The sequence below is a fragment of the Ambystoma mexicanum genome, chromosome 13 (genome assembly GCF_040938575.1).
Source record: "Ambystoma mexicanum isolate Mex_15411 chromosome 13, UKY_AmexF1_1, whole genome shotgun sequence".
NCBI classification, from domain to species: domain Eukaryota; kingdom Metazoa; phylum Chordata; class Amphibia; order Caudata; family Ambystomatidae; genus Ambystoma; species Ambystoma mexicanum.
The window spans coordinates 383274768-383290650 of NC_090938.1; the positions used below are offsets into that span (position 1 = coordinate 383274768).

Sequence of the window (15883 nt, forward strand, 5' to 3'; positions counted from 1 at the left end):
TACCAATTAAAAAAAAAAAAAGTGACCTTAGTAAACCTCTCCTGTGCTGATGAATGAGAGTAGTCGCTCACTGCAGGGAGTTGTTGTGTACTTTCTTTGCTGATGCACAGTGAAGGTATATGCTCTCCCCTATCTCTATTCCTACCACAGCCCCTGCTGAGGTGGTCCTGGACACTCCCTGGGGTGGAAGGAGGGCCCTGGAGAAAGGGGTGATAGGAATCACGTGACTCTGGGATTGCAGTTGACAGACAAGCAATTGCTGAAAGCGATGAGCCATGTCAGCAAAGTTCCAGTGCAAATTGATTCAGTTAAAATATGTACACCAATATTACCACACAATGAAACAAACAACGCTATTCAAGTTGTATAAAATATTAGAATGTCCAAGATGACAAATGAGAGCAGCTGCTTTTTTACATATGTCCTGCGTATGCCCCTTAATCAAAAGTTCTGGGTTCCTATGTGTTCAAGTCGCCAGGAAATACTCAATCTGGGCATTAATAGATCACTGAAAAGTTGCTTACTGGGATGTGCCACTGGCTTGAACAAAAAGGACACTAAATGTGTGGGTATAGCATTTTTACTAGCAAAAGCGCTGATTGCAAAATCGTGAACGAGCGACACAATGCCCATGATTGGTGCCTCGGTGAAAAACTTGCTGTGGTGTAACAAACAGGAAAGCATACAATGAGTCACTGCAGCTCTGGCTGCACACTCTCATGACTCTTGGGGAAAATTGCAGAACTACCTTACTAAGCAGTCCCAATTGAGATATGTAAAATTGCTGTTATTCCCATTTATACCACACTGTGTTCACTGTGTAGCTTACCATCTAACCCACATCCGTTGACTTGAAACTGTATGATATGCACTTATGATATACTAGTTTCAGACATGTTTGTCATTTGTTACTGGTTGATAATAACACAATATAAAACTTAAATAAATGTTGAAAAGCAGACTTGTTATCTTTGACAGTGCTTGTTTAGAATGGCTTTACAGACGTAACAGTGCGGCAATCAGACACAGCTCTTTAATCAACAGCAGAATTAAACATGTTTGTAATTTTGCTATCACTGAATCAAAATAAACCTCCAACACATTCTAAATTTTCATTGTCTGGATGTTGTGGCATCTTCCAGTTTAATATACGGCATCAACGATGGGGCACCTTAAAATGTATCAGTGACTCATGACATGCTCCAATTATTTTCATCTATGACGAGACATCCAAAAATGCATTATAGCAATGACAAAGCATTCTCCAAGTTACATAACAATGCCAATATATTCAGAAGTTTATTATATTGAGCAGAAATTATCCTTAATTGTACTTTATGACGAGACACCTTCCAATGCATTAGGTCGATGACAAGAGCCATCTAGATTTGGAAAGAAACACAAAGATTGTTTCTAAAGAGACATGAGGTTTCTGCCTCTGAAAATGTAAGCTGGGGTCAGAGTCAGTTAACACATATGCATCATATGTGAATAAGTGCACAATGTGGGCTTTCAGAAGCATGAACCAGATTGTGTTACATCTTCCCTCCATTTGTTAAACTATGTGCAGGCTAGAGCTTCTGATATATGTACTAATCTTCAGAGGCGGGAGATGGCTCCTCCAGCAGCGACGATGTTCTCACCAATGATGTAGGAGGCATCCGGTGAGCAGAGAAACGAGACAATACCACCATAGTCCTTGGCCTCTCCCAATCTAAGGGGAAACAAAATAACAAAAATGAACAGGGTGCACATGCGGGCGAGTGCCTCAGGCAGTCCTAAAGGTGATGTATGCACCTGAGCCCCCACCACTGAGATCAGCTTAGCAACGATGGGCTCTTTATTCCTCTGCCCAACACCTGCATCTTTTGATCCCTAGGTCTATACCAAGAACTCAGACTGTTTGTTGTCTGACCTATACAGTAACACAGGTGATATTCGTTGTAATGTCATGCCAATCCCTAGAATCCATCCAATCCTTCAGGCAACAGTCTGTTTCTTCCTGCTGTAATTCCTCTAGCCCAAACTGCCCGCTGGGTATCCTGCTTCATGCTCCTACTCCTCTCCAACCAAAAAGGTGCTACGATACTTGCATCGCTGTGCCAATCCAGTCCTAGAGGTGACAGGCTCTGTACCCCTGTGACAATCCCCTGAGCCATTCAGCATCACTGGTAATCATACTCTATACTCCTTTATCTATTTCCTGAGTCCATCCAGATTTAGCTGTAACAAACACTGTATCCTGAGACATCCAATCTTGGAAGGAAGAGTCACTTTATCGCTTTGTCAATCTCCTTACCTCATCTGTTATTGCACAGTTTCTAGATATGCCACAAAGTGGTGGATGTGTGCCACTGGCAAGTATTGGAGGCAAAAGGTGGACTTTACTAGAGAACATAACTTTGGATATTTTTAAGTAGAATTGAAATATGTGGCTTGCTGGACAACATCTGATAGAATTGCTGACACTCTTTCTTAAGAATAACCTGAAAAGTCAGGCATCATTTACCTGGAGACATTGTTTGCTTTACACCAATTTTCCCTAAACTGCTCATCTTGCCACAACTGTTAAAGAAAGAGAAAGGGTTACATGTTAGTAGGCTCTTAGGGGAGTCAATACCACTGTCTTTCCCTAGCATCTAACCAACCAGAGGGAGAAACAGAAAATCAATTAATAATATATTTAGAGAATATGTATTTATCACAGAGTGGTTGCAACAAAGAAACCTTCCACTCTATGCAAATCAAAAAATACAATCTTGGCTGTGCAGTACATTTTTTTCAAATCAATTTCTTAATACAATTTTACAAGTTCACAATTGAAACAATAACAGAAATGTATTACATAATTAATTTGAATATAAATGACTTTATTGATTTACAAATTATTTAGAAACACAGTTACAGACTTTTTTCCCTTAATGCTTCACATTAAGTATAAATATTTTATTTACATTTCATTTTACACATAAATGACAGGAACAGTCAGAGCCACTCATTTTCTTCTGTATGCCACATAATTAAATAAAAACAAAAAGTAATTAAAAAACCTACTACCCATCTGCTCAGAATTTTTTAAAAATATGGCTGCATATCTCTCTAGTAAGGAAAGATTACTATTCATTCTGTTGATTACTCTAGATTTGAGACATGATTATTGTTAGTATTCCAAACCCATAGCTGAAGCATTTACTTAACATTCCTTAGGAATATATGCGGTCAAATAAACATCTTAAAGTCGAAATCAATATTGCATATAAAATGTTTGCAAGTTATCATAAAGTTATGCACATTTCCTCTTGCATCCTTGCACTTAAACTTTAGTAACTCTTTTAAGACCGAATATAGGTAGACACCCTCTGCAAATTGTATCTTAACGTGTGTTCTGATCACATAGCCAGCATAAATCATCTGCATAATGAAATAAGCTTCATTTCTATTCGTGTTTTTTTAATAGGCATGCAACGTAGTAAATGAAGAACTTTCCTCTGTATGCAAGCCTCCATTCTATCAAAAAATATACGAGATTGTTGCCTAATTGCTTACCGGCCGTAAAGTATTGACAGTTGTAATTGCTGGGGATAGGCAGTTCTCAATGGTAGCATAGAGAAAACCCTGTACTTCTTATCAAACTTCTGAATTTTCCTACCAACGGGTATACTTTTGTTTCAATAGATTGGAGGGTCATATTGTCCTGGAATCTGTCAAAAATCGGGTATTCCAATGACATGCCTCTCGCACTTTCTCTAGTGCCTTATGTTGTACATACCAGTTGTTACTTGTTAGTATTTTTTTTCAGGGTAAAACACATCACAGAGGTCTTTTTTAATTGATCTCCAAATCATGATCTCTCATGTAGTTATCACAGACCATTAAGGATCGTTGTAAACCCACCGCTGTTTGTCTGCGTAGGCTAGCCATGACACATTTTTTCCTGCTATTTTGGGATGAAAAGTCCTGATGTTATCCAATTCGCCCCCCAAATCTGTAAGATATAAATCAAACAACATTAGCACAAGGACACAGCCTTGCTTTAACCTACGATTCGTCTGAATATGGTCAGAAAAAAAATCAATTTTGACTTAGCCTAATCCCGAGTACAATATCTTTGTGCAGGAGCATTAACAATTTAAGAAGTCCCTCTGGTTTACCCAAATTATGCAATTTCTTCCAGTGAGCGGAATGGTTTAACCTATTAAAAGCCGCCGTAAGATCTAAATAGGCGATATAGACTGTCACAATTTTAGCATTCATTGCCGCCTGACTAATAATACATTGCAAAATAGAGATATTAATATTAGTGCCCATCCCTAAATCCTTTTTGTTGTATAGACAATATTTATTTTACTCCCGCATAACTCTCAATTTGTTTTAAAAGTAGCATGACAAAAACTTTACCCATAATGTCTAACAGGCTGATGGGCCTGTAATTATTTGGATTCTCACGAGAGCCTTCCCTTTAAATAGAAATTATATTCTACTCAACCCAAGTAGTCAGCAAGCTGAATTCTTGTATCATTTTCCCATACAGTATGTTTAGAATTTTGGCCCACTTTGGGAATTTGCTTTCAAGACTACATTTGCTAGGCCTTCCATGCCAGGAGCTCTGCGTTTTTTACTTTTCCGAATGTCCCCTTCATAATAATATAAATAACTAGAACTACGATCAAAAGCTTACATTTATATAAACGATACTGCTTTTGCTCCAGACTCAAACTCTTCCCCCAAATGACCAGTAATTCTTCCAACTATGTACACCTCCCTTCAAATGCTCCCAGATTATCCACCTTTGATCCTTCCTACATTCTCGCATCCATCCATCAATAAATATGAACATTTCTTTTGCTGATCCCTCAGGGCGTAGCCACACCTACAATTTCATTCACATTTTTCCACATCAATCCACATGTACATGCTGCAGCTGTCTGTATAACAGCACATGTGCCCTGCTCCCATCCATGAGCAGATGACCCACACCTGTATTGTTGTTACTAGGAGCCCCCAGCCATAATAGGGAAGTATCCTCTCAAGGGATGGTACAGAATCAGGTTCTTCAGAACTTTGAGAGCTTAGAAATCTAAATTAAGAAGCCTGAAAGTGATGGCACTGCCCACTCCTAGGCTCTGCTCTCTTCTCCCCAATCAACTCCTAACAGATTAGTCTTCTTTTCGGCCTGAGAGTGAACACTATGTTATGGTCAGGTGGACTTTAGGGGTGAGAGATGGCTGTATGAGTAATTCCAATGAGATATTTGTATTTGTTCTTGCGTCCCAGCGCCACCACTCCTAAAAAATAGCAGTTTCCTAAGAATGAATTTTAGACAAAGGGGGGCGTCTGATATCCATAATGATTTCGCTAAAATGTTTTAAGTTTGGTCTGTCCACACTGAGCGTTGGGTCGCGATCTAGTATTCTACACAGAGGGCCTCATTACAAGTTTGGTGGTGTCCACCTGTAAATCCGGCGGGATACCACCAAACGGAATTAACCTTACCAGCACTTGGTCTGCCGAAATTACCTGTAGATTGGAAGTGTCAGTAAGGGTTGTTACTCCCCATTCCATGTAGTGCCATAGGACTCCATGGGGGGAGTTGCTGGTATTACCGTCACTGGTAATACGAGCAATGTTTGCTGGTGGAATGGCAGAATTGCCTCCAACTCTTGACTGGAGGTAATTCCGGTTTGCTCACTGGCAAACATTGATTTTGCCAGTGCGAAAACATGCCATGATATGGAATTACTGTCACATTAATTCCACACCGGCTAACTCCTAATGATAATTATATGTTATTTATATAGCGCCTTAATCCAAAGCGCTTTACAGAGCACATATTTACATACAATATCACCCCACCGAAATTGGTACTCATTTATTGACCTCGGAAGGATGAAAGGCTGAGTTGGTCTTGCCGAGATTCGAACCTGCGACCTGCAGATCACGCTCAGATCACAGCAGTGAGCGCTCAACCCGCTGAGCTATCTTACCAGCTAAAGAGACCCTTAGTGCTTATGTGAAGGTTGCCCACGGTGGGAGATTTCAATACGCTATAATCTCATTTTGGCCATGTATATAAAAAGTAATAGAGGCTCCTTTGACCCTAAAAACATGATAAAAAATATCATTTGAAGAGAGTATACCCAGAAGCGGGGGACTGTTAAAGATGTAAGAAACTATCCAGCGACCTAGCAAAGTGTTTACTGCTTCTTTGACTGAGCCGAACAAAGACATTTCCTGGTGTCAATTATACTTGGACAATAAACAAAATATGATTTTAAAAGACATTACTCTTAAAACAGCATAATGCTCCTGGCTGAGAGAACTTGCAGCTTGCTTATCTCACAAGATGAAGTGAACGGCACAAGGAAGAACATTTCTAATGTATCTAAACTTGTATCAGCTTAACTTTTGTCATGATACCGAGTGGGGATCAATGGGATGCATAGATCAAGATGACAGTTTAAAGGGGTGTTATTTGTAAGTAACTAGAGAAAAGGGGTTCAAGTCAGATAGATAACAGGATATCTCCTTCTCGGCATGAAATAACTGCAAACAAAATAGAAGGATAGCTTGTCCTTGGCTTGAACACAAGTAATCAATAAGTCACTGGGCCTCATTACGACTTTGGAGGCAGCCATGCCCTTAATAAGGGCATGGCTGCCTCCAAAACCGTGTCCGGGTCTGGGTTCCCCGAATGGGGAATTACCGGGCCATTCCGAGTTTGGAGGGCCCGGTAATTCCTCCTTCAGGGAACCCGGGCCCGGACCTTCCCCATTCCCATTTGAGCCCCCATAGGGCTCAATGGGAATGGGCGTGGGAGCTAACAACGGGCCGATTACGACCGGCCTGTTAGCTCCCTAGTCCCCTCGCGGGACCCCGTAAGGACGTCTGGTAAACCAGACGTCTACATCGGGTCCCGCGAGGGAACCTCGTAATATTGCGGAATGGGTTTAACGGGTTCGCCACCATTAGCGGCACCCCTTAACCAATTCCGCAATACTTATAATGAGGGCCACTGTCTGGAATGAACAGTCTTAAAGTCTGAGTGCCCCCAGCCTGGCAATCCACGGGGGATGATAATCTTTCACAATTGCATGTGTCTTTAAGTGTCCTCAGCACTTCTTTCCACCAGTCCAGCAGTTATTGTTGTTTTCCTCTCTACTGACCCTTGATACAGTTGTCCACGAGGTGCACATTGACGTATTCCAGATATCTGCAACCACTGGTAGGAGGGCGTGGGTCACTAAATGAGTCTCTGCACAGTCTTTGGCAAGTGGGCTGGGGTCTCAAAGTGAGGAGCTTTTGACTCCAGCTCTGGTGCTTGCTGACTACTCAGCCTGACTGTCCTCCTGACACCTCTGGTAAACTCATACCCTGAAGAAGTTTCTGCTCTTCTCTCACTAATTATTCCTCATTTATTCTGTACTCCTACCACCACCTTGATGTCCTGCCACTTGCTTCCACCTCCTCATGCCTATTTATTTATTTTTATTTATTGGACATTTGTATGGCGCCTATACACAAGTGTTTCCAGGCACCATAAGACAAGTTGGGGGGTCGGGGGGCACAGGAAATAAAGTAGAGCAACAAAACAGTTATATTGGCCTTGTGACAATCCTACCGTGCAAATACAAGATGAGGTGAAAAGTACAGGGGGGAGGGCGAGGGAGAAGTGCAGGAGTGGGGTGCTCAAAGCGAAGGGGTGAGCAAGTGCTGGGGATGGGGGTGGTCAAGAAAGCAAGTGCCAGGGGAAGGAGAGGGGGAAGGGAGGATAAGTGCAGTGGCCAGGATGGACCAGGTTACGGCTGGTCTAGGAAAGGGTGCCCAAGGGCAAGATCTGGCAGGGATGCTGGGGGGACTGGTGAGGAGTGGTCTGGCCCCTGTATGACTCTCAAGGGACCAGGCCCCAGTCACAGCAGGAGAAGGAACATTAGCACGGGAGGGGGAGCGGGAAGGAAAAGGAGAAAAGGAAAGTCTTGAGGAGTGTCCAGAACTTAAGAAGAGCCGGTTCAAGTATGAGGTGGGCAGGGAGGAACCAGCCAAGGAAAGGGATACCTCCCACACTCTGCTTGGAGAAACGTTTGACCTGCAGATTGTTGGAGCCAGAGGACTGAAGGACTGTAGCAGGGAGGTATTTAGGGAGGGAAGCTGGATGTAGAGAGTTCCCAGGCCCCAGACAGCCTTGTGGATGATGCAATGGCTCTTGAATTTGATCCTTGATGTCACTGGGAGCCAGTTGAGAGATTTTAGAGCTGGAGAGATGGTGTCCCTTGGGCATGAGGCCAAGGATATGTCTTACAGTCCTATTCTGAATTAGTTGAAGGGGGCAAAGGGAGGAAAGAAGCAGATTGAGGAAGAGACTGTTGCAGTAGTCCAGCCTTGAGAGAACCAGGGCTCTGGAGACATTGAGCTTCTGGTGGAAGGTGAGGAAAGGTAGAATGCCTCTGCAGAGGCGGAGTTGAAAGTTGGGCTTCTTGTTAACATGTGTGATGTGTTGAGAGAAAGAGAGAGAGGAGTCAAAGATGATCCCGATATGTTTTGCCGCACCGGTGGGTGATGGGAGTGGGCCCAAGGAGGTGGCCATAGAGGAGGGGGAACAAGGAGCAGGCATCCCGATAAGAAGGATCGCTTTCTTAATGCCATTAAGGCAGAAATTATTGGTACAGCCATATGCGTGAATAGCATTCAGGTATGAGTTAGGAGGGAGAGAAGGTAGAGATTGGCAGCTTATACTGGTTCACCAGATTTAAGGTGTACCTTTGTGACCTTTCCTAACTTTCCCTGCCTCTCCACACTTTCCTTCTGGTCATTCCCTTCTTTAGTCTCCTCTAAGTCTTCCTCTTTGGCATCCCCTTTCACCTTTTCCTCCTTCCTGCTAACTGCCCCCTTTCTGGGTTCCTACTTTTCTCTTCCTGTGTTTCACTACTTCTCACAGTCTGTGGGAGCCTCCCTACTTCCTTTCTGCTGAGATGTTCACCACTTCCCTCCCACCTTGTCTTCCACCTCCTCCTTATCCTGGCCTCCTTCCAATCTTTATTTATTCATTTATTTTTACATTTATAGCAGTGCGCCAAACCCTCACGCATCAGGGTGCTAGTTACAAGAAGTGCGATGTATAATACTTCATAATGCAAGATGACTTAAGCAGATTACATCAGACATGTGGATCATGCATTCTGGTGAAGCCGTGCACATGGTGCGGGAGCTGCATCAGGCAAGCAGATACATGGGTGTCAAGATATGGTAAATGCAGTCTGGAGAAGCCGTGCCTCATGGTGTAGGGGGCTACATCAGGCAAACAGATGTAGGCTATGGTAAATACAAAGACTGGAGAAGCTGCGCCTTTTGGTACGGGGGGGGGGCTGAATCAGATATACAGGTACCAGGGTGCGGTACAGTAATATCAGTAGCAATTACAGTGGGGCTGAACTTGGCCAATCCCATGACATTGTAGGGTGTAGCATTAGGAGCGCATGAAGTCACAGTACGTGAGACAGATAAAATAAATGTAGCAGTATTACATTGTATCTGTGCGTCCAGTCAAATAACATTGGATGGGAGAGCATTAGGTGCGAAACAAGATAGTATAGGGAAGTACAGGTGTGATATGAGCCCGGACGTTGCGTTAGGCTGATGCGCCTGCGTTAAACTCATTGCAAGCTGTGACTATATGGCCTGAGCGCAACATTAAACACAGTATGCAAAAAGCGATTGGTGGTGAAACAGAACAATGCAGCGCTTTCCATGACAGCAGAGTAAATTGCCGGCTTTGTGGACATTTTAAATCGGGAAGCTGGTAACTTAATATAGATGTTAGACGTGTCCTTGATGCTGTCCACCGCCATAGCCAGGTGGTGATCATCACGCCCGAGCGGTGGGCCGTTCGGTTGAGGCCAGTTAGAGGGGTCTGTTAGAAAGCTTTTGGATATAAGTGCAGTGAAGAGCACTAAGCACTGTTGCGCTGCAGGGGTAGGGGGAATGGGGTCAGAAGCTGGAGGGTGGCATCAAAAGGTTTTCTGCAGGACGAGGAGTGCACAGCATGTGTTGCAGACCCAAAGGTGCAGAGTGTGGGGTGCTGAATAGGCATAGAACAAAACTGCCATCGCTGTGTGCTAGGGGAATGCAGACAAGCTTGAGTGAGGGGCTTGAGCACCTCTTACCTGCAGAAGGGATCGCATAGTCCTGGTGTTTGGATGGCAGTCTAGTACAGACAGGAGTCGTTGAGGAATGCTATGCTGAATTTGCCTCCAGCGACCCGGCTTCCAGAGCCAGACAGGGAATACAGGGGCTGCGGCCTTAGAACCTTGCCTTTGAGCCAGGCCTGGCTTCGCCTCCTAGCTCTTTAGAGTATCAGGATTTCTTATGAGCATTACCCAATTGGTGCACTGGTAACAGACGTTTGCTTCTGTAGCTGATCTGATGCAAGCAGGGTGGTGTGGCTCAGCAGCGGCCATCTTTCAAGTGAATCTCGGGTCCACTTTTCAATGCAGTTCTTACAGCATGTGTAGGTGCCTCAATGATTAAGGGCAGATCTTCATGGAGCGAGGCATCCCAGGGAAAGACAGGGGCTTCTTAGTCTTGCTGTCGATAACCTCTGAGGTCTCTCTCTCTCTTCACAACATTTGTGTCCTCTTCCTTCCCAACCTCAGAGTTCTTTCTCTCCCAGGGTTCTTTCTCTCCCCATTCTCTCTATGAAGTTCTTCACCTCCTCCTTTCTGCTAGCAAGCCAACTTTTTTGAGTTTCTCCAGCCTTTCTGCTCCTCCTTTTCCCATTCACCTTCTCTACTCTTCCCCAGCAACTCCCTCAGTAATCACTTCCTCATCTCCAGCACACTTCTTCTCCTTCTCTTCACTCTCTCCAAACACCATTACTGTCAAGTCTATCTGTCTCAACCAGTGGTGGGGTGTTAGGGCCCAAGGACTAAATCCAGTAGTGGTGGCTTGACACGTCGTGATGCAATTGAGTCTTTCTGACAATATATCCCTCAAGAGTACAAAAGGAGAGATTGAGGTGAGTATTGCCCGAAAATATTGGTACACCCTGATACTCAGACAGCTGGCTGCAGGAAAAATTAACCAAGTATTAACATTTGGCTTAAGGCAATGTAATCTCAAAACAAGGTGAAGAACTGATACTCACAAGCAAGAAAATCAGAATGGGACTGAATAGTTCCATGCTAGATTGGTGGGTATCCTGAAACAAGAAAGGTAATTGTTATCAAGAGGACAGAAGAGTAAGAGAAAGGAAGAACCAAACTGTATGTGCTTACCAAGTGAGTGTTCTGGGTTGAAACAGCAGATGTAATTTTGGGAAGGAAGTGGTAGTCCTGGAGGCACAATGTCCTGTTTCCTATTCCCGCCGGCACGAGGATGCCTAAGTTCTATTGATCCTTGCGCCGTTGCGCTAATGTCATTTGATCCTTGCGCCGATGTGCGAAAGTCCTTTCTGTTCCTTAAAGTCTTTGGGCGGTAAGAGAATGAAGACGTAGCACTGATTGTCGTTGGAGCAATCCAAGAGACTTAGGTCTTGGCAAACAGGTAAGACGTGAGGAATGAGACAAGGCAGTCCGTGGACATTCCGAGGTAGGAAATAATCAGGTAAGACATGAGGAATGAGGCGAATTCAGTCCGAGGCCGTTCCGGGTCTAGCAATGAGCGGGTAAGACTTTTGGGATGAAGCGAATGCAGTCCGTGGCCGTTCCGGGTCTATCAATGAGCGGGTAAGACTTGAGGGATTAGGCGAGTGCAGTCCATGGCCGTTCCAGGTCTAGCAATGAGCAGGTAAGACTTAAGGGATTAGGCGAGTGCAGTCCGTGGCCGTTCCGGGTCTAGCAATGAGCAGGTAAGACTTGAGGGATGAGGCGAATGCAGTCCGTGGCCGTTCCGGGTATGGCAATGAACAGGTAAGACTTGAGGGATGAGGCGAATGCAGTCCGTGGCCGTTCCGGGTCTGTTAATGAGCGGGTAAGACTTGAGGGATGAGGCGAATGCAGTCCGTGGCCGTTCCGGGTATGGCAATGAACAGGTAAGACTTGAGGGATGAGGCGAATGCAGTCCGTGGCCGTTCCGGGTCTGTTAATGAGCGGGTAAGACTTGAGGGATGAGGCGAATGCAGTCCGTGGCCGTTCCGGGTCTGGCAATGAGCAGGTAAGACGAAGGCAATGACAAGAAGAAGGCAGGAAAGTCACAAAGAAAACTAGGGATTCAAGGAGATAGAAGACAAGGTAACAAGATGCGTAGCTTAGGAAATTTACAAATTCAGAAGCACCGCCATGCGCGGGGGCGGAGCTTAAATACCAGTCAGCTGACCGCACGCATAACACGGCGTCGTAGGCCTGCACACCTACGTGAATGCAAAGGATGCCAGCGTCTCCAAGGCAACCCATAGTGTTTCCTGAAAGGGAGCGGGGAAAGACACGAACCATGATTCCGAGGAGCTAAAGAGAGTCCCGCTTTAGAGTGAAAACTGTTCGCTCTACTGTGGATTGTGGAATGTTTATTCTTATGTGGGACTGATCTATGATCAGACAAAGAGACATCTAATGGAACCCTGACATGGGGGCAGGAGGAGGAGGGACTGGGGGGCGAGTGGCTTCTCATAAGGCACTGGAATTCTAAATCGTTCAAGGTCTATGTCGGCTGGTGAATGCTGTTAGAGGGGGTATTAATATAATGAGTAACTGAGCGGAGCAGGGGAGCCCTTAGAGCTCTCGCAGAGTTCAGTAGGTTCTCCCACTATAAATGTTGAAAATAATTGGCTGAAAGGGTGCATTTTACAGAAAATATTTGGGGAAATGGAATAAAAAGTCATACAATTTACAATGGGTTCTGTAGGGTAACATAAATCCAATGGTGCATGGTCACCGGAAGTACAAAGGGGCATTTTACAACATTTTCATGATGTTTATATCTATAATACAGGCTAGCATTGCCACTATAAAACACTTCCATGATGGAGAACCCAAAAGTATATGCAGGCATAAAACCCATTTATTGTCCCCTGCTGCTATCTTAATCTATCTATCCTATCCTGGAAACATTTTGTAACTTCTGTTTCACCTTCCACCTTTTCAACCTTGTAAGGTGATCCGAGGACCTCCGTGTATGGCCATCACTGATCAAAAATTATAAATAAATAATGCTGCGCCTAAAGTACATGACACCTTGCCACTGTTAATCACTTTGATGATGTCATGCTTACAATATATGTCAGCATTGACACTGGAAATCGCTTTCACCAAGCTGTGCCTATAGCGTATGCAAGCATTGCTACTATGAATCCATGTGATGGTTTATTCAATAGCTCAGCTGCCTCAAGTTTCAGATTTTTTAATATTAGAAACTGTACAGCACTTTGATGCAGTGCTGTAATCGGGCCAGATCTGGCAAAAATTGTCTCCATGGATTTCGAATATGGGAAACCAAAAGCCTACGTCCATGCCTGAGCTGCTGTAATACGCTGCACCAATACTGATCAGCTGTTCCCAGCGACCAGAGACATTCCGAGCTCAAAGGAGCTCTGCTACAGCTTGCCCTTAGTTTTGTTTTGAGGTTGCCTGCCATTACTCTACCCAAATCCCCACCGTCATCACCCACACCACCTAGGCATGGCCTTATGGGGGTATGCGGATTGGAGAACGGCTGCCTCTCACAAATAATACATTAGAAGAATGTGTAAAAATGTATCTTGGGTCATTCAACATAGTCTTGGATGGTCGATTGCATCAAGTCTGCATATCTTAAATACATCTCTCGCTGCTCAGTTTGTAAATACATCGATGCTTGTAAATAGATTACGCTTTCCCTCAGTGTAAAACAATTACATCAGTGAGTAAACCACCCATGGGATATGGTAGGAGGGCGAATACTCCCCAAAGAGTATCGTTGGCTGTTTTATGCGAATGAAAGAGCATTTTCTAGACATAAGAATGACCACAGATTATTCTATTTGACAAATAATTTCTGTGAAGGTGACTCAAACATGCAGACCTTTTAAGAACGTAATGCCTACCAGGCTTGATGTTCATGTAATTTGTGGATCCCACCGCCTCCTAATAGGAAAATATCTGTAAACATTAATTAAATATAATCACTAGTTGGGGTACCCAGTGTTGCTTGTGTCCTGATCGAGTGGTGTCTCATTTGCCTTGGAGGATGTTGCCCTTGTCCTCGTGTCGGCAAGTCTTGCTTCAGTTTGCTCTGGGGTCTCATGTGCCCTGGAGGATGTTGCCCTTGTCCTCATGTCAGCAAGTCTTGCTTCAGTTTGCTCTGGCATCTCATTTGCCCTGGAGAAAGTTGCTTGTGTCCTCTGGTCGGCAAGTCGTGCTGCTGTTTGTTGTTGTGTTTAAGAAGCTCTTGATATTGATTTTCGCTTTGCATCAGATGGAGCTTTTGCGAGTGATGTTTGTTTTTTGTGGGGTATGTTTCAGTCACTCAATGGCTTCAGCACATTTGAGAAAGTGTCCAAGAAAGATTGATTGACTGTGCTCTCTTCTTGTGAATGAACTTGTAAACTGTAAGCTTGCCATGTCCCATATTTGGAGTGGCATGATAAAAAAAATGTCATTCCATTTAAAAATGCTTTAATAAACACTTTCGAACTGTATACAGTAATAATACATTTCAAAGGAATAAGCAACACTTCGAACATTTTGCTTCAGACACTTTTCCAAATGTTGCCTCCTTCTTGTACCTACTTAAGTGAATCGGTGAGCATCAGTAAATGAGGGTGTCTACAGAGTGAATTTTTTGCATCCAAATATAGACTACAATCTTGCCCCAGTCAAATGAAGAATCCATGCAAAATTTGGTAGCAGTGAGTTCAACAGAGTGGATTTGTGGCGGAGCGAGTTGCAGTCTGTGCAGTGTCTGTGCAGTGTCATTCTTTGCTTTCCCTTGCTGCTTGGAGGAGGAGCCAGACTTTAAAACCCCTGCCAGACCGCATAACAGAGTGGAGTTGGGAGCTGAGTTGCAGTCTGTCCAGTGTCTGTGCAGTGTCTTTCTTTGCTTTCCCTTGCTGCTTGGAGGACCAGCCAGACTTTAAAACCTCTTCCATACTGCAGAGCAGAGCAGAGTTGGGAGCCGAGTTGTAGTCTGTGCTGCAGTGCTGCGACGGCCGCCAGATAACGTGCCCTGTTTGCGGCCTGCCAAGCGTTTATCTCCTGGACTAATTGGAATCCTAAAGAAGAGTGCCGTCTAAATCGTGTCTGGCGTGTGAGGCCACCTCAGGGGTAAGCACTCTTGTACTGTGCAATCTTGATGGGCCGTGAGTAGACAGTGATCAGGCACAGTGGCGTAACACAAAATGTGGGGGGCCCCCCTGCGAGCCATGCTGAGGCCCCCCCCAACTCAGCAACAAATCACGGGTCACGCCACACTCTGGGCCAGCCTAGATTATCACGTGTGCGCAATACGCAAAAATGTGTTGTTGAAGGGGTATGCCACACACTGCACTAGGAGAAAGATATAAATATATGTTTTAATGCAATATACAGCACACTTTCTGAGAAAAATTGGCTAAACAGCCATAGTGTTTGCAATGGTTTTGAAGGGTAACACCAATCCAATGCATGCAAGTCACCAACAGTGCAAAGGAACATTAATGCTTTGCTATTAAAAATCTGTGCCACAATGAAAACATGTCCAACTGGCTGCACAATGTAGACCAGTGTAATAACATTACAGTAAAGCACGCCAGGCCACATTTAGACCTACCTAGACTGGTTGCACCAAAATGCCAGTCGAAGCAATAACACTCATCAAGAAGAGAACACACATTCAAGCCTGCGTCTCTGTGGCCTCTAACAACACGGCCAAACTCTTTAAAATCTGTAAGTAACTGGTCAATCTTGTTGTGGTCTTTACCTCTACTGTTCCCTCCCAGCCC

At 44.3% G+C, this 15883-nt stretch overlaps 1 protein-coding gene across 1 annotated transcript in view; it reads right to left on the reverse strand.

The window, feature by feature from the left end:
* Window positions 1-370: 370 nt before the first annotated feature.
* Window positions 371-15883, reverse strand: part of LOC138521238 (dehydrogenase/reductase SDR family member 4-like) — a 382515-nt gene continuing 367002 nt past the window's right edge. The window contains exons 8-9 of the mRNA XM_069633930.1: window positions 2510-2565; window positions 371-1714 (exon numbers count right to left, since the gene is read on the reverse strand). Coding sequence (XP_069490031.1) covers window positions 1600-1714; window positions 2510-2565 — 171 coding nt within the window. The 3' untranslated portion in view covers window positions 371-1599. The remainder of the gene's footprint in view (window positions 1715-2509; window positions 2566-15883) is intronic.